At 57.6% G+C, this 27,017-nt stretch overlaps 2 protein-coding genes across 4 annotated transcripts; one reads left to right on the top strand and one right to left on the bottom strand.

The window, feature by feature from the left end:
* Positions 1-290: 290 nt before the first annotated feature.
* WNT10B (Wnt family member 10B) lies at positions 291-13,140 on the bottom strand. 2 transcript variants are annotated; one of them, XM_072798079.1, is made up of 5 exons: positions 6,049-13,140; positions 5,575-5,737; positions 4,198-4,460; positions 2,132-2,505; positions 291-1,508 (listed from the first exon to the last, which is right to left on the bottom strand). In XM_072798079.1, exons 1-5 carry the CDS (start codon positions 6,125-6,127, stop codon positions 1,050-1,052), a joined length of 1,338 nt encoding a protein of 445 aa, XP_072654180.1. In that variant the 5' UTR covers positions 6,128-13,140; the 3' UTR covers positions 291-1,049. The 2 variants fall into 2 exon arrangements, with proteins under 2 accessions (XP_072654180.1, XP_072654181.1); XM_072798080.1 differs by lacking the exon at positions 6,049-13,140 and adding an exon at positions 4,587-4,706 and having other exon boundaries at positions 5,575-5,714.
* Positions 13,141-13,385: 245 nt separating this feature from the next.
* Positions 13,386-17,637, top strand: WNT1 (Wnt family member 1). Of its 2 annotated transcripts, none has more exons than XM_072798078.1 (4): positions 13,386-13,831; positions 14,556-14,809; positions 15,482-15,747; positions 16,183-17,637. In XM_072798078.1, exons 1-4 carry the CDS (start codon positions 13,728-13,730, stop codon positions 16,669-16,671), a joined length of 1,113 nt encoding a protein of 370 aa, XP_072654179.1. In that variant the 5' UTR covers positions 13,386-13,727; the 3' UTR covers positions 16,672-17,637. The 2 variants fall into 2 exon arrangements, with proteins under 2 accessions (XP_072654179.1, XP_072654178.1); XM_072798077.1 differs by lacking the exon at positions 13,386-13,831 and adding an exon at positions 14,016-14,337.
* Positions 17,638-27,017: the final 9,380 nt, after the last annotated feature.

Genomic DNA, 27,017 nt, shown 5'->3' with positions numbered 1-27,017 from the left:
AAATGCCAACCCTTGTTCTAGGATAAGGACCAAGGTAAATTTTGGAGTTGAGGCACATAAAAAGTAAATTGGGCCTATGTTTGGATATCTAGCCCCTCACACCTAGAAGTATCTTCTGGTTTTTCACATTGAAAGTTGCCAACAAAATCACTGAGGACCACTTCAGATCCTTTGTGGAAACAGGCAGGATAGACATAAATAAAGTCATTGGGTATATGAGAGTAGAATTCACCTGTAAAAGAAGTGATGGTCTAAGATTCCAACTGTGGGCAGAAATATAACCACCTGCATCCACTGGTCCAGTAGTTTAATTTATTTTAGTTACAAACAGAAACCAAGAGCAAGTCTCAGTACAATAAATTATCCATTCCCATCCCTCCTGCTAACAAACCAATAAGAGGCTCAGAGAGTCTTAGGTAAAACTCTTCCTCTGGAGGGTTCCATCTGAATGAGGGCCTGGGACAGTTTCCCTAAAGGCCTAGACAAACAACTCTTGAGGACTCAGGGGAGAGCTCCCCCTACCCCCAGTACTCTGTCCCTTCCCAAAGAAAAACCTCTCTATCACTGTCTCCTATTACCCCACAAGACGGGGCCCAGGCTTCTGTAGAGGCGTCTGGGAACAGCAGGTAGGAATGAGTGGTCTCCCTGGATACAGGCCTTATGGCTCCCCCACAACGCCTGGGGCTGTGCCTCCAAGGAGAAGAGTGGTCAAACTATGGGGACGCCCCACCCAGAAGGAGCATGAACCAGAGCTAAGGGGACCTCAGGGTTGGAGAGAGGGGGGCAATACAGTGCATTTCATCTTAGTTCATTTCTGGTGCTTAAGGAGCAGAACACGAGTGACAGTTTTCCCTCCAAGGCCCTCCTACTGCGGGGAGGGGAGAAGGCTGCACACCACAGACTCTGCCTGCCTGACCCCCACCACCCCCAAAGCTGCTTCCAGGTAGATACTTTGAGCTTCTAGGAGCCAAGATTGACCCTGGACAGAAATCGGAGCAAAGAGCTGAAAGGCGCTCCTCCCCTCGGCCAGCCCTGTGGTGAAGCGGGCCTCACTTACACACGTTGACCCACTCCGTGACCTTGCACTCCTCGCACAGCACATAGCAGCACCAGTGGAAGCGGCAGTGACAGCGCTCAACTCGTGTCTGCCGGAGCATGTTGTGCCCACGGCCGCAGCACAGGCTGCCACAGCCATCGAGCAGCCGGCTGGTCTTGTTGCAGGCCCGGCCCCGAGTGCCGGGGGAGCCCACGGTAGGGTCTCGCTCGCAGAAGTCCGGAGACTTCTCGAAGTAAACCAGCTCTCCTGAGAGGCGGCGGGGACGCAGGCGGGGCTGGAAGGCTCCGGAGTTGCGGTTGTGGGTATCGATGAAGATGGCCCGACCCAGCCGCTCCCTCAGGGCTGCCCCCACTGCCCGGAACTCTGGGGCCGCCCTCCAGCACGTCTTGAACTGGCAGCTGCCCGACGTGCCGTGGCACTTGCATTTCCGCTTCAGGTTTTCAGTTACCACCTAGAGCATCAGAGGGGGGAGAGGTGAAGGGGGTGGCAGCAAAGGGGCAGAGCACAGAGGCACAGGAGAGAGCACAGGGAGCGACAAACATAGGCAAGAATGACCACGGAGTATCAGGAAAGAAAGGGCACCGCGGGGCTGCCTAATAGCTCAACTGTCTCATCTTCTGGTTGGAGAACTGAAGCCAGAACAGAGTGATTCGCCCATCTTTAAGCACTAGCTGGTAACAGAGACTCAGCTCAGGCAACTAGCTGGTAGCAGAAGTCAACTCCAGCTGTCCTGACTCCCAGTCCAGTGCTCTTTCCAGAGTGAGCACTGAGATGAGCACTCCTTCTGGGGGAAGGCAGCTGTGATAATAGCTACCACGCAATGAGCACCTGCCAAGGACTAGGCACTCTGCCGAGCGCCCTATTTACTAGCTCACTCTTAATGACACTGTAAGCTAGATACCATTAGACTCTTTTTACAGATGCAAAACTGAGGTTAAGTGACTTGCTTGAGGTCATCCAGACGGTGAGCGGCAATCCCCTACCACATCTCATCCTCTTTACTCTGCTGTGCCTCTTCAACTCTAACCAGGCCTCAAAAGCTAAGGAGACCCAGGACAAGTTGCACACACATACCTGTCGCCCCACCCTGTTGTTGTGGATTCGCATTCTTGCCTGGATGTCCCGGGGAGCTTCCCTGGAATCCAAGAAATCCCGAGAGAACTTCTCTCCAAAGTCCATGTCATGGTTACAGCCACCCCATTCCCATGTGTCCTGGGGGCCAGGGCTGGGACCTGAGCCGGGGCCAGGGCTGGGCAGGGAGTGGGGGAAACTCTTGCCCCGGGACAGAGCCTGCAGCTGCAGCAGCTTGGCCCTCAGCCGGTCCTGCTCACCACTGCCCTTCCAGCCGCAGCCGCAGCTCACTAGCCTGCCCAGGCTGCAGGCCGTGGCGACCGCGTGCATGACCCCTGCCGCCAGCATGGAGAAGGAAAAAGCACTCTCACGGAAACCTGGGAATAAAAAGGGTGTGACGGGGGATAAGGTTGACAGGCAGCTGAGAGGAGGGAGGTGGAAGGAAATAAGAAGCCACCCTCCAATTCCAGGAATTCCTAACTGAATCCTGACCCTGCCATTTACCAGCTGCGTAATTTGGGAGAAAGTCACAGAGATGGAAGGGAATGGAAGCACTGGAGCCTCAGTTTCCTCATTTATTAAGGGAGGGGCTGGACTAAGATGATCTCTGAGGCCCATCCTCCATTCCATAAGTCTGGGATTTTCGGGTGCAGATGAAAGAGTTAGCTGGAGGGCAAGACCCCAGGGGTTGGCAGGTGCCTGAGAGGGAGTCCCCGAGGTCTTTGAAGAAGTGTTCAGAGTTCTACATCTGAAAGCCTTAGAAATTCCCCAGCCCAGCAGGGAGCTTGGGTGGTGGGGTGGAAGCAGAGACGTGGGTGGGGGGGGGCGGGTTCTTTTCGGTACTTTTAACCAACCTTCCTCTACCACCAACACCCCCAGAGCACTAGAGCCATGGAGCTGTCCTCCTCCTTTCCAGCTTCTAGTTTTATATTTGCCCTTTAAGACTGCCCTTTATGGTTATCCTAACCTGCTATTACTCTCTAAAATGCTGGGAGGGGGAGAGGAGTGGGGGTGATTTTTCCCTAAGCCCATTCTAAAATGTTGGCTTCTTTGTTACATTTTGGGGGTCACAGAGCCTCAAGATGAGAAGCCTTTCCCATGCTTCTTGTGTAGGTATCAAAGCCTTTCCCTGCACCAGGCCCTATAGAGAAGGAGGGGGTCCCTCACTTCCTTTTGGGTAGGGGTTCTCCTGGAGCCCTGAGAGGATGAGAGACACACCTCTTTAGGGGCCAGGCCTCTCCCACCCCAGGATGCAGGGCTTCTGGCCCAGCCTCCCAATCCCCCCCAACCTCAACCCTCCAGGGGTGAAGCTGTTTGCACACGTCTTGGGAATTCCCCCGCAGATGGCAGCTGCCTATTAACCCCGTAGTCCCTGAAGTACTGCCCCCACCCTTGAGCTGAGCCCAGAATGGATCTTTACTCCTCCAGGGAGGAAACTTGGGCATGGCCTGGCAAGAGGCAAGGATGCCTTCCAGACCATACCTCCCAGACCAGACCAGCAGTGACCTGTTCTTCGCCCCTCCAGCCGTTCCTCACCTGCTCAGGTGAGAGCCACCTGGGGCCCCCACAGCACAGAGGAGGGGGCTGCTCCCCGGCTTCAAAGCCATCAGGGTCTTTGTTCCCAGCCTCTGCTCCTGGGAACCCCAGCAATTAGGGGAGTAGGTTTAACCCTTAAACGGTTGGGGGCGTCACCCCACCCCCGCGGAGGCTCTGGGGACACCAGCCTGGGCTTGTCCAGAAGAGGGAGGGGGGAGGAAATTGGGGGAGGGAATGGGGGGTGCTTTTGAAGCTTCCAGGGCTGGGGGCATCTCTTACTCGCAGGTGCAACCCAGATCGAGCCTGGTGGAGGCAGGAAAGGGGGGCCTAGGGTAGGAGAGCAGCGACCCAGCTGCCTTGCCGGCAGCACGCAGGTGGAAGTGAGGCGCGGGGGCCCAGACGGGTGGCCGAGCCCAGCTCGGCGGCTCCCGGGGGGGAATTCCCGGGGAGGCCCCGCCCGGAGTCGTGAACCGGCCCCTTCCCGCCTCCGCTCGCCTCGGCCTGCCCCGCACCCCGGCCCCGGCGGCGCTCACCGCGCTTGAGGATGGCGCTGTGGTGCGGCAGGCGGCCGCCGCCCTCGAGCGCCGAGCAGTTCCAGCGCTGGTCGCGCAGCTGGTGCTGACACTCGTGGACCGCGATGTGCAGGCCCTGAAGCGCGGATGCCGTCACGTCGGGGCTGCGCAGGCAGAGGCCCAGCTGCCGCTTGCTCAGGCCCGACAGCGTCAGGCACACGGTGTTGGCGGTCAGCGGCGGCTCCCCGGGCAGCTTCAGGCCCAGGATCTCATTGCTGAGGGCCCTGGGAACGCAGAGGGCGGTTGGGGGGTGTGGTCCCGGCCTCGCGCCCCCTCCGCGCCTCCCGTCCTGGGTCTGTGCTTTCAGCCTAGGGCTCCCTCGCAGGCTGGGTGACGGGGGAGCTGCTCACCGACTGCACAGCGCCAGGAGCAGGAGACCCGCGAAGCCCGAGGGCGGAGGCCGCGGCCGGGGCTCCTCCGGCATGTCGAAGCCCAGGCCCGGAGGCCCCGGTGGGCGGATGGATCAGGGCCTGCGGGACAGGGAGACTTGGGGGCTTCGGCATGGGCGGGGGACTGGCCCGGGGCAACCAAGGATCCTATCTCACCAGTGCCACCCCAGGGACCCTTCTCATCGCTCCCTCCCTGAGCGAAACAGTAAGAATCATCCTTGTGCCTGGACCCTGGAGGAAGAGACTCGGTGTGTAGCTGCGGCTTATGCAAGAGCCCCTGGGGCTGGACCCCGCCAGACACAATGCCGGGCACACAGACACACTCACGTGCAAACTCAGACAGACTGACTCACAAACCCCACTCCACCATCTTGCCCCTGCTCCCCCTTGGAGGGCCCCACGACTGGCTTCCCTCGCCCAGCAGAGCCTCCTCTGGGGGCCGGGGGGCGGGACTGGGGGCCGGGTGGGAAGGGGGTTCTGCACCACCTACAGCTGGAGCGATGGGGGGGGGTCACCTCCAGGTGCCGTCGAGGGCAGGAGCCTCCGCCAGAGGGGTGGGGGAATGGGCTCCCGACCCTGCTCTACCCACTTTTTCCGCAGTCGGGAGAGAGGGGAGGCTCCAGGTGCGCCAGACAGGGAGGGGACCTGCTTCCCGCCTGAAAGGGACGCGGCGCAGGCTGAGTCCTCTTCCTCCTCGGCCACCTTTCCTAACCAGCGCAGCCCGTCTGGTCCCCTCAAGGTGCCAGCCTCGGTCCCCACCCCTTTGCTCTCAGGTCCACTGCCCCTCGGATGTGGGGTACTCCTTTATGTGCTGTCCCTCTCTCTGGCAGCAGCCCCGCGTCTCCGAGCCCCGGTGGGCGGGTGCGTGTCTGTCCGTCCGCCTACCCGTGTGCCTCTCGCGGCCCCGCGTGCGCGTCCCTGCCCTCCCCGCTTTCCCGGCTCCGATTACCTCCAGCTGCTCTGGCGCGAGGTCGCCACCGGAGGGATGGGTCGCCGGGGCTCGGGCGTCTCAAACGGTGGGGAGACGGCGCTGGGTCCTGCCCCCTCGGCAGAGCCGCATTCTTCCAGGGCAGGGCCACTCCTCTCCGCCGCTTCCCCAGCGCCGCCGCAGCCTCCGGGAGGAAGGGAGGGAGCGAGGGAGGGAGGGAGCGATCGAGAAAGCCAGCGAGCGGTCTCGCAAGGACCTGGGGGCTCCGGCTCCGCTCGCCTCGCGCCGAGCTCCCCCTTGGCTCTGCGGCGGCTGACAGAGCTGCGGCCCCTCCCCGAGCCCCGGGCATCCCCACCCCGCTCCGCGCACCCCCCGCCTTGACCCGGGGAGCGCAGGCGCTCCCCCTCCTCCCAGCCTACACACACACCCTCTCCCCCGACGCCTGGGTTCGCGCTCGGCCCCACTGAAGGGGGTGGTGACCAGAGCGCCTCTCACCTGCTCCGGGTAGCCAAGTCCGCAAGGCGGGTGCGGTGACCCCGACCAGGGAAACGGGACCCTGGTCCCACGTGGTCATTTCTCTTTGCCTCAGTTTCCCCGCCGAGAGCTGAATGGCAGGAGAATGCCTTTGACAAGATGAAGACGGAGCTGCGGGGCAACTTTCCTCCTTGGACAGTGTTGTGCAGAGCCCTCTGCGAGAGCGCGCCGCAGGGCACGCAGAGCCAGCAGGCAAAGCTCCCTTCTGGGTGGCTTGGCTTCCACCCACCTCTAAGCTCTGCGCCTGCCCCTTGGGAGGGGTCAGACTTGGCCTCAGAGCTTGGTCCTAGCAGAGGCTCCGGTAGCCCCAAAGATCTCCAGCCTTCTATGCTTCCCTTGGCTGATAGGGCATACTTGCCCGCAGAGTTCTCCTGCCCTTCCTGGGAACCCCAGGTCTGCACTTGGAGTGGCCCATATTCCTGCTCCAGGCTTTCAGACTTGCTTTACATGGAATAAGGAGGGCCTTGGGATCCCCAACCAAGCTCAGCCTAGGGATAGCCAAGGAAAGAGCCTGATCTTGGGGTGCACACACCAGGGCAAGCCACCTTAGGGAGCTCCAGTGGCACTGAAGGGGTTAGGCGCCACTGCGCTCCTGCCTGACTCACCCACCCAGCTCTAACCACTGCGGGCTATTTTTGCCAGAGAGGGGCCCCAGGCTTCCCAGCCGCCCCCCGCCCCTGCCAGACCGCAGCCCAAGGCACGACTGGCCCCGCGCGCCCGAGGCTGGCACGTTGACTCAGAGACAGGCCCCCTGGGGAAGCAGAGCCATGGGGCGAAACCCACAGCCACAGTCATCTCTTCCTTGGTGGTGGCTATGCAGCTCTTCTGGGCAGTCAGCCTCCAGCCTGTGCTGCTGCAGGGGCTGCCCTGTGCTGCAGGGGGCACTGCTGTCTAGGGGGCAGAGCAGGCTGAGAGATATCAGTGACTTTCTTCCGCCAGCATGTTATTTATTGACCACCCTTGTGTACCAGGTCTTTAGCAGGCCGGAGAGGTAAAAGTGCCATGGTTCCCGACACTGGACAGCTCTGACCAGAGAGGGTTGCTTTCCCTTGCTTTCTCACCTCTGGGGGCAGAGGAGGAAGAGAAATAGCCCTCAGACTCCTGTCTCTCCTTCCTGTTTAGACGCCAAGATCCAAACCATGTGTGGCTTTTGAGGCCACCGGGATCTGTAAGCTGTATCTCAGGAGTTTTCATCCTTACACCTGGATTCAGTGATCGTTGCCAGCGTCCTTGCCCTTCTTCCTGCATGTCAGCCTGGGACTCCACTCAGGTCCTGGAGGAAGGGGATGAGGTTTCCTATGCCCCTCTTCTCCCACAGGCATTTGTATCTCTCCCTATGTCTCTGGGTCTCCCTCGGGGTTCCGATTGTTACTTCCGATTCTACCCTTGTCAAGCTATAGAACAGTCAGGTGCCAAGGAGGACCAGGGTCAGAACTACTACCATAGACTCCAACTTCTCAGTGAATCCAGGGCTCCCCAAGCTGGTCTGTCCCAAATCCAAGGACCCACAGTCCTGTTCCCTCTCCATGCAGAAGCCCGGCTCTGGGAAGGGAGGCCACAGGCAGGCAGACTGGGTGGCCTGAACTGGCCCCCAGTGCCCTTGGCCCGACCGGCTGGCCTGAGCACTGACCCGCAGGCGGCTGGAGGGTGGTGGAGCAGGCGGGGTCTGGAGAGGGCTGTGGGTACACACCCATTGCCTAATACCCCAAGCACGCGGCCAGCTCCAGGAAAGAGGAGGGGCGGGAACCAGAGAGACCTTGACAGGGGTTGGGGCCATGACTGGAGGGGGAAAGTGAGGGGCTGTCATTACTTTGGGTAGGGAGTGGGAGCAAGCTGGTCCCCCTGCCCCTCGATGAGAAGACTGGAGGGCTGCCTTCCCACCATGGGGACAGAGGGTGTAGCATGAACAATCTGGGAAGAGCACTGGGGCCCTGGAGGGCGGGGGTCAAAGAAAAGAGTGGGGGCCCCGGGAGATTGGGGGATCGAGCAACTGAGGCGGTGGCTAAAGCAGAGCAAAGCCTCGGGAACCACCTCCTCCTCCTCCCCTCATGTTTGCCTTGGCCCGGGGTCCCGGGTGACTCATCTATTGCTGAGCCGCTGATAGGGGCGGCCAAGCTCGGGGAACCCAAATTATAGGCCCAAGAGGGATGGATGCGCCCTCAGCGGTGAGCTCAGCTGTGCTGTCCACCCTCCGCCTCTCACGCCTTCTGCTGCAGCACCGTAGGCCACCACCCGGAGGCACCAAAGGGTCCACCGCCCCAGTGCACTGGACTCTCAGGGGAAACCCCCAACGGTTGAGCTGTTAGCACCAACAAATTTGTGGAATTATCATAGACAGAACTTTGCCCCCCTCTCTACCAGAGGCTGATGCCTTCCCAGCACAAGGAGGCAGTGCCGCCTGCTGGTGCTTCAAAGGATGGTAGGTTCCTCTGCCTACAAACTCTCAGCCCTGGTCCCCTGCCTTCTCCCCACACCCCAATGACAAGGTAAAGCCCCTTTCCCCTCCGACGTCTCTCTCCTGTCCCTATTTCAGAGAGGTGATTTGCTACTGATTTTCTACTCCAAGCCTTTAAAGTTATCCGTGGTCAAAAATGATAGAAAAATAGAAAAAGAAAGGGGCACCTGGATGGTTTAGTGGTCGAGTGTCTGCCTTTGGCTCGGATCGTGATCCTCGGGTCCTGGGATTGAGTCCTGCATGGGGCTCCTCCAGGGAGCCTTCTTCTCCCTCTGCCTATATCCCTGCCTCTCTCTGTGTGTGTCTCTCATGAATAAATAACATTTTTTGAAAAAGAAAAATAGAGCAAGGTAAAGGACATAGGTAGCAGGGTTCTATTTTATATAAGGAGATGAAAAAAGAAGGTGAGAGAGCAAACCCATGGAGATATCTAAGGAAGGGCATTCCAGAACACAGAAAAGCAGGTGCAAGGATATTGAGACAGGAACTTGCTTGGTTCAGAAAATTAGCAAACAGGCCAGTGTAGTCAAAGGGAGGAACTCACAGGAGAATGAGTGGTAGACAATGAAGTTAGGGGATGAAGAAGGAGCAGGGTCTGATCATACAGGGCCATGTAGGCCACTGTAAAGATGTTGCCTTTTTCTTGAAGTGAGATAGGCAATCACTGGAAAACTTGGAGTAGAGGAATAAAATGATCTGACTTCTGTTCTAGAAAGCATGGTTCTGGGGACACCTGGGTGGCTCAGTGGTTGAGCATCTGCTTTCAGTACAAGGCGTGATCCTGGGTCCGGGATCAAATCCCACATGGGGCTCCCTGCAAGGAGCCTGCTTCTCCCTCTGCCTGTGTCTATGCCTCTATCTGTGTCTCTCATGAATAAATAAATAAAATCTTAAAAAAAAATAGAAAGCATGGCTCTGGCTGCCATGTGGAGAAGAGATTGTTGGGGGCAAAGGTAGGAGTAGGGAGAGCTGGCAGTATTGAGAGAGAGAGAGAGTAAGAGAGAGAGGATGGTGGCTATGACCAACACTGTAGCAGCAGTAGGGTAAGAATGGGTCTGGGTCTGCATATATTTTAAAGACAGAAGGACAGGATTTGTTGATGGACTTGTCACAGAGTACAAGAGGACAGTTGGATCAAGGGTGACTCTAAAATTCTTGTCCTTAGAAACTGAAAGGATGGAGGTGCCCTTTACTGAGATGGGATGACCAAAGAAAGAGCAGGTTAAAATGGGGAAGAATGCGGCATTGTTTTGAACATGTACATTTGGAGATGCTTGTTCTAGTGTCAGAGTTCAGGGCCAGAGGTATGAATTCAGGAATGTGAGACTACATAGTTTACCAAGAGACTGAATGTAGACTGAGAAGAAACTCTAGATTGAATTGGGGTCCACTCTGAAGCTTAGAAGTTGGGTACACAGCGTGGAGCCAGATAAGGAGAATGAGAAGGAGAGCAGCTAGGGAGGTAGGAATGGGGTTCTATAAACCAAATGAGAAAGTATTTCAAGAAGGAGAAAGTGTTCAATTCTGTCTGCTGTTCCTTGATGGTGGATTAAGATGAGAACCAAGAATTGACTACAGAACACCCCAGAGGTCATGGATGATCTTGATGAGGATGTGTAGCAGATTCAAAGATGTGATATGAGTGGAAAGAGAGAATAAAGAAAAGATATTGGTGCTAGTGATTAAAGCAACCTTTTTGAGCTTTGCCATCAAAGAGAGTACAGAAATGGGGCAATCTTGGGAGGTAATGTGGGGTCAAATGAAGCTTTGGCGATTTTAGATGGGAAATATTACAGCATTTTGCATGCCAATGGCTATGATCCAGTACTGAAGATGCAGGAAAGAAACAGGACAACAGACAGACTGATGATCTGATCTAAGTAGAAATTTGGACCAGTCACGCGCAGTGTGACCCAGACTTAGAGACCTCCCCTCCCACTCTTCCCCACTACTCCTGGTGGGTGGAATGGTGAAACAAAAGATACCGGCTCCTTCTTTTCTTTCTTTCCACCTCTGCTTGTCACCAATGGCCACAGACAGGGCTTCCTGTCTTCCAGTGCATCTCCAACCTCCATGGGGTTTTATCAGCCCACAGGCCAAAAGACATGACCCAGGCCCCAGGGGGGAATAAACCCCGAAGGGAAGAAGGACAAGCTGCCCATCATTGTCTATTTACTTGAGCCATGTGTACTGGGTGCCCTCTGGAGAGATTGCTGGCTTCTGGAGCTGGGGAGGATGCTGGGCCAGTATAACCTTGTCCCTCAGGGTCGAAGCCCTGGAGGGGCCAGGTACAGTGGATGGGGTAATAGGCCTGGGAAGGATGCTGCCCTCAAAAATAACCTCCATCTGGCTTCATTTGGGTTAATCAGCATCTCATTTAAAATGGAAGTGCCCCAGGAAGACTAAGCTTACCAGACAGGTATTCCTTTTTTTTTTTTTTTTTTTTTTTTCAGACAGGTATTCCTTAGAGTGATTTTCCCATCTTGAAGAGGATACTTGGTCATTTCTGAGACTTGGAATTCTTTAGAATCAGACCTGTGTACATACTCAGAAGGTACCCTGAAGGCAGAGGAGATGAAAAAGAGAGGGAGACAGAAAGATCTAAAGATCATTTTTATTTATCTGTCAGTTTGACAAGGGCCTATAGCCTGCTACTGCCGCATACTCAGAAAGAGCTCATAAGGTAGAAAGAGCATGGGCTTTGAGTCACAAGGATCTGAGTTTTAATCTGGATCTACCATTTATTCAGTTTTGTTTTGTTTTTAAGATTCATTGGGGGCACCTGGGTGGCTCAGTCAGTTGAGTGTCTGCCTTTAGCCCAGGTCATGATCTCAGGGTCTCGGGGTCCCAGGATAGAGCCCTGGATCTCCCTATTCAGTGAGGAGTCTGCTTCACCCTCTCCCTCTGCCTCTCCCCTCCCCTCCCCTCCCCTCCCTGCTTCTGCTCTCTCTTGTGCTCTTTCTCTATCTTAAAAAAATTATTATTTATTTGACAAAGAGAGAGAGCGCACTCAGGGAGAGAGACCAGAAGGGGAGGGAGAAAGAGAGGGAGAGAAACAGACATTCCACTGCACAGTTTAGCCTGATGGAGGGCTCTATCTCACAATCTCACTGAGATCATGACCTGAGCTGAGATCAAGAGTTGGATGCTTAACTAACTGAGCCACCCAGGTGCCCCTCCCCATTTATTCGTTTTCTAAAGATTTTATTTTTAAGTTATCTCTACCCTAATGTGGGGTTCCAACTTACAACCCCAAGATCAAGAGTCAGCATGCTCCACTGATTGAGCCAGCTAGATGCCCCCATTTATTCATGTATTAGCCGTGTGGACCTCTGACAGCTTCCTAATCTACTTTTTCCTCTGTAAAATGAGAGAGAGAGAGAGACAGAGACAGAGAGAGACAGAGAGGGAGCGCAGAGATGTTAAAGAGGAGATCTCTCCTTCCAGGGGCCATCTGTGTGTGGTGGTGGGGCACTATGACCAGGCTGGCAGGGCTCCCTATGCCCCATATGGGGAACAGCAGCCACATCTTCAATGGGAGGTCAGGGTAGCCTTGAGGCTGAGCTGGAGTCCCTGGGAGAAAAGAGAAAACCGTACAATGGAGGCGATGCTTGCAAGCATTTTGGGTGTCTCAATGCGGTAAGAGTGGAAAGAGCCAGAATTTTGGAGAAAGAAAGAAACTCGACAGAAAAGTCCAAAAAGGAGCAGACATGTGGAGGGACAAGCTCTCTGTTCCGGGTTCAGGTCAGCCAGGAGCTCTTCTCTTCCCAGCCCTCCTGCACCCAAACACACACCTGTCATCTACTCCACTGCCCTTCCTGAGCCTAATCCTCAGAGATTCACCCACTCCAGGCCTTGTCCATCTTGATGCTGCCTTGGTTGCAGACTCAGGCCCTTCCCCTAGGGACAGGCACAGGTTGACACATCCCACGGGTGATGCACCATAGGATGACACAAGGTATACACGGGGAGAGTGACACATATATGCATATTTAATCTCCCCACGCACACATACTCATCCACCCATCCACCCGCCTCCACACACAGTTCCAGACACTCTATCCCTCAATCTTCTGGGTCTTTCCTGACGGTAGCTGCCACCCCCTTCCCCACACATAGATGATGCACTGTCCTGGGTGGTGGCTGCGACAGGATGACTGGATGGATCCCTTCTGACCTGAGCGCATTCCAAGATTCTTTGGAAAGGTTCCTAGCATTCCTCCTCAAAACACGGAGCTCCCCTACCTGAGGACACACCTGAATGTGCACCCTCACAACACACTCCCACTTCTCATATGCATTCACATTTGCATTGTCCCACTTGTACACACACATGCACACACACACACAGTCACTCGTGCGCTCCTTCCAGCCCACAAACACAGCCTTCCGCTGCTCCCGGTTTCTCCCCAGGGCAGACCCCGGGGTGGGGGGGTGTTCATGACCCCACTCGCACCCTTGGGCCGTCCAGCCGTCGGGGGTGGGGGGGTTCCTGGGCAGGAGGCGTCTCCCCGGAGTAGCTGCCCAGAACAGGCGGCTTCCCTCCCCCACTCAGGAGTAGGGGGAGAGGGGACGCCGGCGGGGCCCCGGGTGACGTCGAGGGGCAGCCCCACAGCCGCTGGTGGCCAGGCGAGGCGGCTGGGCTCGCGGCGACTCTCCCCGTGGCACACGGTCGCCGCGCCCCCTGGCGGACGACGCTGGTCCCCGACGGGCTCGGGACGCGAGGAGGAGTGAGGCGGGCGCGCGTGGGAGGGCGTCCCAAGGGGAGGGGTCGGCGGCCAGTGCAGGCCCGGAGGCGGGAGCCACCGGGCAGGGGGCGGGGGTGAGCCCCGACGGCCAGCCCGTCAGCTCGCGCCTCAGACGGGCGGGAGCCACGGCCCCGCTCGCTGCCCATTGTCTGCGCCCCCGACCGGTGCGCCCTGGTGCCACAGTGCGGCCCGGCGGGGCGGCCTCCCCGCGTCACTTCAGCCAGCGCCGCAACTATAAGAGGCGGTGCCGCCCGCCGTGGCTGCCTCAGCCCACCAGCTGGGACCGCGAGCCATGCTGCCCGCCGCCCGCCCCCGGGGCTGGTAGAGCCAGACTGCGGACTCTCGCCACCGCCGCCACCGCCGCGTCCCGTCCCACGTCGCGGGCAGCCGCCAAGGCCGCCCCACTCCAGCGCAGAGCGGGCGAGGCCGGGCAGGCCATGGGGCACTGGGCGCTGCTGCCCGGCGGGGTTTCTGCTGCGCTCTTGCTGGCGCTGGCCGCTCTGCCCGCAGCCCTGGCCGCCAACAGCAGCGGCCGATGGTGGTAAGTGAGCTGGTGCGGGGTCGCCGCCGGTGCCGGGGCCGGTGCCGGGGCCGGGGCCGGGGCGCAGAGCCAGCGGCCAGCCCCAGCCAGCTCCCACGCTCCGGGATCCGTCCGCAGACAGGCTCCCTCCACCGCACGGACTTCCCTCCGAGACACCGAGGGGCGCTCTGGAGCGGAGCCGCTCCCGGGAAATCTAGTTCCGACGAGGTGGGGTGAATGGTCCGCCCGCCGCGCGGCCCACGATTCTGCAGGCGGGGAGCCCACTCCCGTCTAGCACCGCCCTTCCTCGCTGAGCCCCAAACCCAGCCTCACGCTGGTAGCCACACCACAGGTTTCCCTGCCTCGGGAAGCCAAGGGCCAGGCCAGCGCCCAGAAAGGAGGCAAGAAGAGGGTGGGACTCCTGAGCATTTCACGCCTTGGGTGGGCATGCACTCCAGGCCGGGATTTCCTCGCCCAAGCTGCCCGGAAGCAGTCTCCCAGGGCCAAGGTGGACATCTCGCCTGCAGGTTTCCCATGCCTCCCCTGTCCGGTCCCCACAAAACTCTGCACGCCCATCCCTTCCAGACCACTGAGCCAGGGAGCGCAGAGTCTTTGCCTCATAACTGATCTCCTTTAGCTTTCTCGGGCAAATAACGCCAAGAAGAGGACAGGGTAGACACGACCTTTCTGCTTTAGAGTGCAGGTCCCCTTCCAGAGCCTGAGCCCCTGTCATGCATCTCACCAGGGGCATCGTGAACGTCGCCTCCTCCACGAACCTGCTGACCGACTCCAAGAGTCTGCAACTGGTGCTCGAGCCCAGTCTTCAGCTGCTGAGCCGCAAACAGCGGAGGCTGATCCGTCAGAACCCGGGGATCCTGCACAGCGTGAGCGGGGGGCTGCAGAGCGCGGTGCGAGAGTGCAAGTGGCAGTTCCGCAACCGCCGCTGGAACTGCCCCACGGCTTCGGGGCCCCACCTCTTCGGCAAGATCGTCAACCGAGGTGGGTACCCAGGAAGGCGACGCTTCCGGGACCAGGGCAACGCAGGGTCACCCGCAGGGCAGGGGCGGGCGAGTGCAGGGAAGAGGTCCCGGGCGCCCGCAGGGTCACACGGTCGAGCCGCCCAGAGTCTCATGCCCAGCGCCGGCTCCGGGCCGGACTCGTCCTACCGGGCGTTTTGCAGCCGCGCACCTCGGGCGCGAAGCTGAACTTTCCTGCGCCACTGCCCGAGCACAGGCGAGTTCCTGCTCGGGGCCGCTGGCCGCCACCGCTTCCCCGGCCTCTCCCGAAGGCGCCTGGGAAGCCGGTCTCTGCGACAGCGTCTTGCCTCCGGCCCGGCAAGGCTCGCATCGCAGGCACCGGCCGAAAGTTGGGGCTACGGAGAGGTCCTGGCAGCGCGAGTTCTCCGCTCCCCTCTTTTCGGTCTTTCTCTCTGGGGCCGCCCCGCTCCCACCGAGGAGCCAAGTGCGCCCCGATTGCCAGCGCGGACCGGGTTGCATGCCCACGCACGTGCTTTCTCCAGGAGACCCGCTTCCCGACGCGACCCTCCGCGGGCTCTCAGGTCGCTAAGGGCGGAGTCGGGGCGCCGGACGCCAGGGTCCCGAGCCCTCCGTTGAGGTTGCTGGCCGCACCCCGCGACACCTCCTCGCTCACCCCCGCTCCCTTCCCCCACAGGCTGTCGGGAAACCGCCTTTATCTTCGCCATCACCTCCGCCGGGGTTACCCATTCAGTGGCACGCTCCTGCTCAGAGGGCTCCATCGAGTCCTGCACGTGCGACTACCGGCGGCGCGGCCCCGGGGGCCCCGACTGGCACTGGGGGGGCTGCAGCGACAACATCGACTTCGGCCGCCTCTTCGGCAGGGAGTTTGTGGACTCCGGGGAGAAGGGGCGGGACCTGCGCTTCCTCATGAACCTTCACAACAACGAGGCGGGCCGCACGGTGAGCGGGCGTCGGGGGTTCCTCCTGGAAGCGGAGTGGCAGGGGCCTCCGGGGAGAAGCGGCCGGTGATGAGGCCAGGCGTCAGGGTCGGGAAGTAGGAGAGGACGTCCGGAGGGTGCAGGAGATTTGGAAGGGAAGGCCGAGAATGAAGAGAGCGGCCGCGGGCAGGTGAACGGAAGAGGCTAAAGTCCTGCACCCCTGGAATGTATGGCCTGCAGCCCCTCCAGGCTGGCAGGCCCGGGACCACCGTCGGGCGTGGAGCACAGTTGGGCCTGGTGGTGTCCGAATCCCGGCGCGACATCTCGCGCCTCCCGTCCCCTTCCTCCCTTCCGCCTTGGCTGAGGTCCTGGCAGGGTCCGGGAGGGGGCGGGATCGGGGGTGGTGGCTCCGGCTCCGACGGTGCCCCGGACACCCCTTCTTCCCCCTTCCTCCCAGACGGTGTTCTCCGAGATGCGCCAGGAGTGCAAGTGCCACGGGATGTCGGGCTCGTGCACGGTGCGCACGTGCTGGATGCGGCTGCCCACGCTGCGCGCGGTGGGCGACGTGCTGCGCGACCGCTTCGATGGCGCCTCGCGCGTCCTCTATGGCAACCGCGGCAGCAACCGCGCCTCCCGGGCGGAGCTGCTGCGCCTGGAGCCCGAAGACCCCGCGCACAAGCCGCCCTCCCCCCACGACCTCGTCTACTTTGAGAAATCGCCCAATTTCTGCACCTACAGCGGACGCCTGGGGACGGCGGGCACGGCGGGGCGCGCCTGCAACAGCTCGTCGCCCGCGCTGGACGGCTGCGAGCTGCTCTGCTGCGGCCGGGGCCACCGCACGCGCACACAGCGCGTCACCGAGCGCTGCAACTGCACCTTCCACTGGTGCTGCCACGTCAGCTGCCGCAACTGCACGCACACGCGCGTACTGCACGAGTGTCTGTGACACGCTGCGCGGACTCGCCCCCGGGAGCGTTCTCCTCTCGCGCACCTCCCAACAGACCCCTCTGCGCCCCCAGCCAGTCCCTGCGGCCACACTCCCCGGGATTCCTGCCTCCGCGATCGTTTCTCCCACCTCCTCCTACCTGGGGACTCCTGAAACCACTCGCCTGGGCCGGCATGAACCCTCTTGCCATCCTGACGGACCTGCCCCGGACCTACCTCCCTCCCTCTCCCGGGAGACCCCTTGTTGCACTGCCCCCTGCTTGGCCAGGAGGTGAGAGAAGGATTCGCCGCCCCCCCCCACCCCCAACCTCGTGGGGTCAGCTTCTGACAGCGTGGCTCTACCCGCCAGTGACCTCCTCGCCCCTCTCCCTCCCCTTTATGGTCAGCTCTCCTCCCGCTCTTCCCATTCTCCTGCCAGGGCACAGACCCTGAACACACACCTGGGCACCAGGGCCTTTTTCTCCCCCTCTCCCACCCTCCAGCTGAACCGGGAGGTTCCAGGGTGAAAGGGCAGCTGTGGTGATGTGGAAGAGGAGGTTGGGGGACCCAGCAGAAGTACCCCCATTCTCCCAGCCTCTGTCATGGAACCATTGAACAGCTGTGAGCCATGCCTCCCTCGGCCACCTCCTACCCCTTCCTGTCCTGCCTCCTCATCAGTGTGTAAATAATTTGCACTGAATCGTGGATACAAAGCCACGAGTCTGGTTGTTGTAAATAAAACTATTTATTGTGCTGGGTTCCAGCCTGGCTTGCAGAGACCACTTCCACCCCAACCCAATCCCTCTCCCTTCTTTTCTCCTTTTGCTCTCCAGCGTTTTTTGATCTCTCTTCTCCTCTCCCCAATTTCTCAAAGATGCTGTTGCCTACCGGAATCAGTATTTCCTTCCAGTGTAGCTATTAGTGGCTCCTCGCCCCCACCAATGTAGTATCTTCCTCTGCAGAATAAAATCTCTATTTTTATCAATGACTTGGTGGCTTTTCCTTGAATCCAGAACGCACCATTGCTTACCTCTCTTAAACAAATAGGATGCGTTGTTGGGGGACTGGTTTCCTGGCCCTGCAAGAGGACCCTGAGATTCTGACCCTTGAATGACCTTAATGAGGCCACTGGGGCTCCAGGGCTCCAGAAGAACCTGGTCAGGAGCCAAGAGACCCTGCAGGATTCTTCTTCCTGTTCTAACACCAACTGGCTATGTGATATTGGGCAAGTCCTTAACTGCCTCAGTTTCTTCCCTTGTTGAACAGGGATTAAACAAACAAACTCTGAGCCTACCTCTCCTATCTGGAGTTGTGAAAATAGCCATAGCTGAGTGATAGCCATGACTGTGTTCTGAAAAGAAACCAAAGAAGAAAGAGAAATCCAAGCAGAGAAGGTGCTGCTGTAGAGCTTTTGGTCCTGGAAGCCTATCGACCTCAGCTGTGGTCAAGGCACGGGGCAGTGGGAAAGGCACTTCCCTCCCCAGGAGAAGAAAACACCTCCTTAGGACCCCAGCTCCCAACCTTGGGCTCAGGAGGATCCACGCGACATGATGGGCTCTAGTCCTGGACCCAAAAGCTCAGAGATGGGGGGGGGGAAGGGAGCAGGAGGGCCAGAATCCAAATAGAGGCTACAGCTTAAACCGATGTAACCAAAAAGAAACCCAAGTTGGTCCATATCCAAACCATTAAGAGCCCGAAGGAGGACTGTTATGAACAACACAGATATCTCCACGTGCACATTCCTGGGAGTGGGCAGGACTACGAATCCTGCCCACACCCTAAACCTATCTCTAACCCTAATCCTCTCCCCGTCCCTAGGTCTAGATCTAACCTTAGCCTTAACCCTAACTTCAGACAAACTCTAACCCCTTCCTTAACTCTAATACCTATCCCTAATCCTAACACTTCCCCCCAGGGGGGACCTAAGGGCCAGGGGGAAGCTATGAAGCACCCCACCCCCCAAAGGCAACAACATCCCAGACGACTAGAGAATTTCCCACTCTCCCCAGGACTCTTTTGCTCTTGTTGCTGCCTCCCACCTCTCCCTGGATATGTGAACTCTGACCCCTGTTGGCCTTTGGGGTATGTGTGGGGGTAGGGGAGTGGAGCCACGGACTGCTCAACCCGGCAACAACATCCCTTTCCCTTCTTCTCCATCTGCCCAGCCAGCATCAGCTCAGCACTGATGGGCGGTGGAGGGGGAGGAATAGAAAACATATTGATCCAGAGTGTAAGGCACCTCATAAGCCTTGGGTTTCCAGTAAAGAACCCCCTGCAGAGAATGTCCAGTCTATAATCCAATGAATTATTATATACCCCCAGCTCCCAAAGCAAGAAGTTAATGGGCTGCCAGAGGCAGGAGAGGGGGCTTGGGGCCCTGCTGGACAATGCCCAGAGTCGGGGAGAAGCAGCGGTTGGGGAGCTGAAGGGTTGGCAGCTGTCCCCAACCACTCTCACCTAACTCCTAACTCCAAGAGCTGGAATTGGTATCAACTTTCAGGCCCAGAAGCTGGGGCCTCTGAGCTGAGCTGACACATAGGAGCTGAGAGAGGGTAAAGGGAAGCAATGAATCCCTTTCTGGCCGCTATTAGACTTTCAACAAACCTGTTGTTTTCTCAGCCCCAGTTACCCTGTCTATTAAACAGGGATGGTTGTCAGTACTTAGTCCTCTCCTTCTGGAAGGTGATGAGGTTCAGAGGAGATCGTGTACATGAAAACTCAGGTCATTTGAATACTTGCTGTCACCTCTTCTGTGCCAGGCCGATGCCAAATGCCGATGATGCAGTGATGTAGAGCCCTAGTGCCTACTTGGAGGAATTCATGGTGTGGCCAGGGCATCGAGCACGTCAACACGTATTGTCAGAATAATAGGGGAGTGCGGTGAAGGCTCCCTCTGCACCGAGGGAGAGTGTAAAGCCCTCTGCACACCCATGAGGTTTAAGGACAGACTCCCATACTCAAATCCTCTGCGTGGCGGCCCTTCATTTCCAGGGGCTGGGACTGCAAAGTGTGTAGGGAGGGCCCTCAAGGGACGAGGTGCTAACAAAAGGGGGGAGCAGAAAAGGGATATAGGATCTGCAAAGCATTACATAGAAGCTAGTTCTTTTTAAAAAATATTATTTATTTATTTATTTATTTATTTATTTATTTATTTATTTATTTATTTAGAGTGCAGGAACATGAGCAGGGGGCAGAAGCAAAAGGAGAGGGAGAAGCAAACTTCCTGCTGAGCAGAGAGCTTGACTCGGGGCTCCATGGGGCTCCATCCCAGGACATTGGGATCATGACCTGAGCCAAAGGCTGAGGCTTAACCGCCTGAGCCACCCTGGCGCCCCGAAACTAATTCTTGGATGTAACTGGATGTAACGTCCTGATGAAGGGCTGTGCCTAGAGGGGTCGCCACAGGACAGCGTTGTCGGGAATGGGCCTGATGCCCCAGCTTTGCCCCATCCTCCCAGGTTATCCTTCCGCCCACCTCTGATCTTTAGGTGCCAGGTGCCACACACCCAGGGGGATCTGAGGCTGCCAGGGACCCCGGACACAGGGTTGGCCTCAGCGAGTGAGGGAGGCACTGGTCCTGAAATATCCTGGGGGGGAGCGGAAAAGCTGAGAGGACCGAGATGGCAGGCCTGCATAGTCCCCAGGGGGTCAGCGAGCCAGCACCACACACACCCTGCCACACGCACCCTGGAAAAACCCCGTCAGTGGGGCTGCAAATACCCCAGGGTCTAGCACCCCCCACCCCCCACCTCAGGCTGGCTCAGTCCTCCTCTCCAGGCCAGAGGGAGAAAAATAACAAAATGAGGAGAAAATAAGCTGTTTGGCTGTGGTGTGAGCAGGAATATCCATACAGAGCTGCCCACCACTCACCCTTACTCACTCTTTCCACACCCAGCCGGGGCGCCCAGCATGAGACAGACCACCCCCCTGCCCCCTCCCCCGTCTGGGCTAAAAGCAGACGCTGGTGAGCGAGCAGCAGGTTATAAATATGCCCGGGGAACTGCCGCCAACTCGCTCCCTTGTCATTCCCTGGGAGGGGATAGGGTGGGGTGGCTCCTAGGGAGGAGCCAGGGCTGCCCTGCTCCTGGGGCCCAGGAGGAAGTGGGGCTTCCAAGAGGCCACTGCACTTTTTTTGCCCTTTTCAAAGGGAAGGAACCACCACCACTTCATTTTCCCTGGACATTGGCTCCTCTGCTCAGAGATGGGGTTCCATCCTTCCCGGGGCCACGGCAGGGGTCTCAGAAGGAAAGGGCCCAAGGCCCCCGGGTCATGGTGGGCTCAGCACCACTTCTCTCTCTCACGCTCCCGTATCCTGAGCAAAGTCAAAGTTCATTCATTCATTCAACAGGTGTTTGCTGAGGGCCTGCTGAGCACCAGGCCCCGGGCAGAAGCACACCTGCCCTCACGAGTGTCTGCAGATGTACGCGTGTGCACACCCAGCAGCTCCTGATCCCCTGTGTTCCCATCAGCACCAGCCCCGCTACAGACCTCTTGGCTTTCACCTGGCAGCCTCATCAGGAAGGGTAGAGCTTCAGCCCCCTGGCTCTGCCTCCGAGTAGGTTGGCGGAGGTGGGGGACGTGGAGAACAGGGAGGGCCCTTGGACATTCCTGCTCCCGCTATGCCCCAGATAAATGAAGGGTCCTTTTCCTCCTCCCCGCCCAATCAGCTCCCCAAACAGGCACCGAGCCAGAAAGACCGAGCCACTCTGCGGGACGCTGGGGGGCACCTGCCCAGGCTGCCGGAGCCTCCTGCCTCCCAGCCACTTGCCAAGTAGGTGCCAAGCTGGGCCAAAGGGGGCAGTGCCACCCTGGGAAGCTTCCAGCTCTCCTCCCCCAGGGCTGAACCCCTCCCCTCTCCCTCCTCCCTATTAATCCTCGGAAGTGAAGGGGCCGTCCCTGGCGGCCCCTCGGCCCTATTGTGGCCCCTCGCCCTCCTCGGCTGGCGTCTAATTAACTCCTCCTGCCCCCGGTTTTGTGTGCCCCCCTTACCCCACCTTGTCGGCCCCGCCCCTCCGCTCGGCCTGCTCCCCCCCACGGACATTCCAGCCCGGCCGGGCTGCTGTGCCAGGGCAACCAGGGCCGGACCGAGGCCTAATCCTCCCGCCGCCTGGCCCGGCTGGGGGAGCCCCACTCACCTCCCCGCTCTCTGGGGGCTGCCCGGCTCTGCTGCGGCGGAGACACACAATCAGGACAAAGGCGCAGCCCCCAGGGGGCTAACTCAGCCTTCACGCCCAGGTTGTGCGGCATTTGGGGAGTTTAATGAATTGTCCATCACGCCTTTCAGGGCCCGCCCGTCAGCCTGGATTAATCTTCGGAGCCCTGGTGGGGTAGGAGACACTAAGCCTGTATTTATTACTCTCCCATTGTCACTAATTGAGGTAATTATCTGTGACTCTGGCCTGGCCAACAATGCGGCATTCACTCCCGGGACCTCGATGGGCCTGGCTCCCACTCTCAGCACCAACCCTCCCTCCTCTCTTCTCCCAAACCCGCCAAGGGCTAAGTTGGGCCCTGGAGCATGTTGGGAAAGTGGACAATGTCCCACGATGCTTCACCTCCCGACCAGTGGCTCCCACAGCCACCACTATGGAGTTGCAGCTAGGGAGAAGCCTGGTAGATGAGAAAAGGAAGGTAGCCTGTCTGGGGACAGGTTTGGCCGGCAGGGCCCCCAGGCCACAGAGGGCCATGTTTCTGAGATTTTGGTTTTCTGGACTCTCCAATTCCTCATCTCTGGGATGGTGACACCAGGGTCTCATAGGGCCCTTCTGTGGATCCACCTTCATGTTCCTGTAGTCTCCAGAGTTCTAGAGTATTGGGAAGCCCTCATCCATACCAGGTGTACTCTCAGGAGGTCCCTAGAGCCTCCAGAGCTGGTGGGTGGCTATGGATATGATGCGGAAGGTTGGGAGGGAGCTCAGAAAGGGCGAGGGTGTCCTCCCGGAAAGGACCATCCAGGGGTCACACTAATGTGGCCATGCCCCAGCCTCCAAGAAGAAACTTGGACTTGGAGGGATAAGCGGCGTCAAAGAGTAGGTTTCATGTGGAGCTGGCTTCCCAGGTCAAGGGGATTGGCCTGGAGGACCTGTGTGTGTGTGTGTGTGTGTGTGTGTGTGTGTAAAAGAAAAAGAGAGAAAGATAACAAAAGAAGATTTGGTTTTTGATTAAGACTAGATGTTGAGCTCCTGGAGGACAGGGACCATATCTTGGTGACTGTTGTTTTTCCAAGAGACTAACACTGTACCTGACACACAGTAGGTACAACCGAGGGAGTGGATGCATAGGTGAGGCCAGTTCCCACACTGGAGCTGGGGGTCTGTCGGCTCTTCTTTTTCATAGCTGCCCTTAGCCTTTTTATTCTGTCTCAGCACTTGCTGGAAGGAACTGTCTAGACCATCCAGGGACAGTTCTTGAACGGGCACTCCTCCAACTGCAAACATTTTAAGGACCTTGGCAGAACGCAGCGCTGCAGTTGGAACAGCGCCACCTTGTGGTGCGTCTTGGAAGAGCTCCTGGAGAGGCTCCAGGGAAGAAAGCGGGGGTTATTCCCCATGTTGGGGGGGCGGGGGAGAGCACGAGGCAGCACCCCCTCTCCTCCTATGTGTTTGGGGCTGAACTGCTGTGCCAGTGTTCCTGTTCCACGGCTTTACCACTTGCTCCTACCTTCTGCCAGCATTCCCTGGGAGCCTGCTCCAGGCCAAGCTCGTAGGGGATACGCAGCTAAACCCAAGGCGCTACCCTTGAATAGCTCGTGGTCCAGCAAAGGATTCCACGACGGTGGCCTTGTTGTTCCTTCCAAGAAGGCCACCGAAGGTCACAGCCAAGCAGCAGAGAAAAAGATGATATAGGTGTTGAGGAGGCAAGTGGGACATTCACAGCTCAAAAACTCTGCTCCTCTCCTCCTCCTCAATTCCTTTCTTTAAAGCTCAGGCGTTTATCCTCACTTTCCAGAGCCACTTCATGATCTGGCTCACACACATCATTCCAGGATCCCTGCACCTCTGGTTTCCCGGGCCCTCTGTTCCCTGTGAAGGCTTTGTGCTTTCCCACCTCTCTAACTTTGCCCACGCCCTGGAACGCACCCTTTCCCCATCTCCCCCTCTTGACACCCATCTGGAATGTCCCTCCCTCCCTTAAGCTCTTCTAATTTCCCTTGGCAAAGGGGCCTTGCTTCCTGAAGCAGCTCCTTGGCAGGGCTTTCCTTAACAGCACAGGCGGGCTGTCCCGCGGAGGGTTATCTGCGAACATGACTTACCTTCCTACTAGGCTTCTACCTTCCTGAGGACACGGGCTCTGGGCTGTGTCCATCTCGGCATTCCTTGCAACACCGAGCTAGGCACATCCTGTGTCATTATTGAGAGAGGAAAGAGGTGGATGGATGAATAAATGGATGGACGAGGGCACCTCGGTGGCTCAGTGGTTGAGTGTCTGCCTTTGGCTCGGGTCGTGATCCCGGGGTCCTGGGATGGAGTCCCACATTAGGCTCCCTGCAGAGAGTCTGCTTCTCCCTCTGCCTGTGTCTCTGCCTCTTGGTGTCTCTCACGAATAAATAAATAAAACCTTTTTTTAAATGGATGAACGAATGGACGGATAGATGGACAGATGCATGACAGAGGGATTGGTAGATGGATGGATAAATGGACAGGTGAGATGTATAGGTGGATGCAGGCATGCATGGATGAACAAAAGGATGGGTGCATGGATGGATAGATGGAACGCACCCTTTCCCCATCTCCCCCTCTTGACACCCATCTGGAATGGATGGATGAAGCAACTCTTCTTTAGAAGGATTCATCAAAAGCTATGTAGTGTCAGGGGCTTCAGGGGAGGAAGCCCACTCCATGCCAAGACATGCAGGTGAGGGGAGAGCATATCCAGACTGAGCCTTTCTTCACTGACCAGTGCACCCTCAGTGACTCATCTCCTGCTCCCCGGAAGTCACAGCCAGGGACTGCTCCTTCTTTCTTGCTTGCTTGGATCCTTAGGAATGCCTTCATTAACATATACTATGTTCTACAGCCTGCACTGAATGATTTTGTGGGTTTCCTTTCCTATACCCCTTGCCCTGTCTCACACACACCCTAGGTTGGAAGCTCCCTGAAAACAGGAACCCTGCCCAAGTCTCCTGAGTCTCCCTGTAGGGCCTGGCATACAAGTTTAATGAAGGAATGAACAAATGAATAACTGAGTAAATGCTCACCCTTCTCTGCAGACACACTTTGCACACTCCCTAGGTACTCATGCCCAGCCATCTCTTCTGGTCCTCTACCCCTCACATCCCATATATACACTCTTGACCCTGAATCCCCTAAAGTCCCAGAGTTATGGCCTGGTTCTTTGTTACCCATTTGTAGCAGATCTAGGGAAGTCCCAGGGAGGTCCTGAGAGTATGAAAGGAGAGGGGGCCCTTAGGTCTTCTAAGGCCATATTAACTGGGCCCCACTTGGGACAGAAAAGGGCCTCCCTGGGAAGAACCTGGCTGTTGGGAGGGTAATCGCCTGTGCTAACCTGAGGGCTGCTGCCCCAACCTGACCACGCCCTCATGCGTCTGCTGTCCCTACACCTGACCTGTGAGGCTGTCCCAGGGTTGGGGGTGGTTGTGGCCTCCGTCTTGAGGCTGGCCAGCTGGCAGACACAGCCAGATTTAGAAGTCATTTTCACAGCAGGGAGCTTCCAGCCTCCCACCCACAGTGCCATGCGGGGCCAGTCTGAGATATGGCTCCCCAAAGGGCTGGCCCCCAGACCTGCAGTCCCTCCTCCCTTCTCTCTGTCTTTCTCCCCAGATCTTTAACACCCAGTGCCGACTCCACCCTTAGGCAAAGATGAAGGAAGTCCTGGGGAAGCAGGGTGTGTTGTCTTGCGACCCTAATCACCCAAACGCTCCCTGTACATCTTTCACCCACTCAAGGGACTGTGTCTCCGCCCTAAGGCTCCCTTCTCCTCTTGACCTGGCCTGAGCTGCGTGTTCCTCCTCTTCCCCAATGCCTACTTCTCTCTTCCCCCCCTCCTGTTCTTATACCCCCAATACTAAGGAGATAGCTCTAGAGGGAAATAATAATCAGACTCTACTACTCATATATCACTTATTATGTACCAGGCATTGTTCTAAGTGCTTTTCATATTGAATCATTTAATCCTCCCAACAAGCCTCTAAAGAAAGCACTCTTGGGGTTACCCGGGTGGCTCAGTCGTTGAGTGTCTGTCTGCCTTTGGCTCAGGGTATGATCCCGGGGTCCTGGGATGAGGTCCCACATCAGGCTCCCCGCAGGGAGCCTGCTTCTCCTGCCTGTCTCTGCCTCTCTCTGTCTCTCATGAACAAATAAATAAAATCTTTAAAAAAGAAGAAGAAGAAAAGCATTATTAAAAACTCCATCCCAGGGGATCCCTGGGTGGCTCAGCAGTTTAGTGCCTGCCTTCGGCCCAGGGCATGATCCTGGAGTCCTAGGATCAAGTCACGTCGGGCTCCTTGCATGGAGCCTGCTTCTCCCTCTGCCTGTGTCTCTGCCTCTCTCTCTCTCTCTCTTTCTCTCTCTGTGTGTCTCTCATGAATAAATAAATAAAATCTTAAAAAAACCAAACCCATCCTCTGAGGACACCAGGACACAGAGAGATTGAGTAACTTGCCAGAGGTCACACAGCTAGTGTGAGGCAGAGCGAGATCTCCACCCATGCTGCCAGGCCCCAGAGTCCATGCTGCAAACACAACGCGACCCTATTTCTCCGATAGTGGCAGGAGTGTGGGAGTGTGGGCGAGCTCTTAGAGCTCTTAGAAACTGACCTCCTGTGTATTCAGCCTCAAAGAGGCTTTGGCAGTGGGGTGGAGTCTACCTTCAAGGGCCGGCCCCTCTGCTGTCCCACGGGCTCACCCCGTCTACCAGCCCCAAGCCTGGAGCCCCGGGCAGGAGCGAAGTCCCTCCTGGCCTGAAGTCCATTCTCTTCCCAAGCCCAGAGGCCCGAGGCACACGGTCCTTTGGGGGCTGGGCTCACCCCAGCCTGCCCCCCGGGTTTCACTCCTGCCTTTATTGTCCACAACTCCTCCCAATGTGCCCTCAACTCCTGTCTCACCAGACCGGTTGGCAATTTCCTACACATACCCTGTCTCCCCACATCCATACCTCTATTTTGGCTCGTCCCTCTACTTGGAACTCCTTTCCCCAAATTCTATCGCAGATGCCACCTTCTTCATGGTGCATTTCCTGATCTTGTAAAATCTATACAGTCTCCCTTGCTTGACTCCTTATAATACTGCTGGCTGCTCACTCTTGGCATTATGCGTGTTCTTTCTTTCTTTCTTTCTTTCTTTCTTTCTTTCTTTCTTTCTTTCTTTCTTTCTTTCTTTCTTTCTTTTCTTTCTTCTTCTTTCCTTTTAAA

Source organism: Canis lupus, chromosome 25 (genome assembly GCF_048164855.1).
Source record: "Canis lupus baileyi chromosome 25, mCanLup2.hap1, whole genome shotgun sequence".
Lineage (NCBI taxonomy): Eukaryota > Metazoa > Chordata > Mammalia > Carnivora > Canidae > Canis > Canis lupus.
Note: the sequence above shows the minus strand (reverse complement) of the source record. Positions and strands in the feature narration are given on the sequence as shown.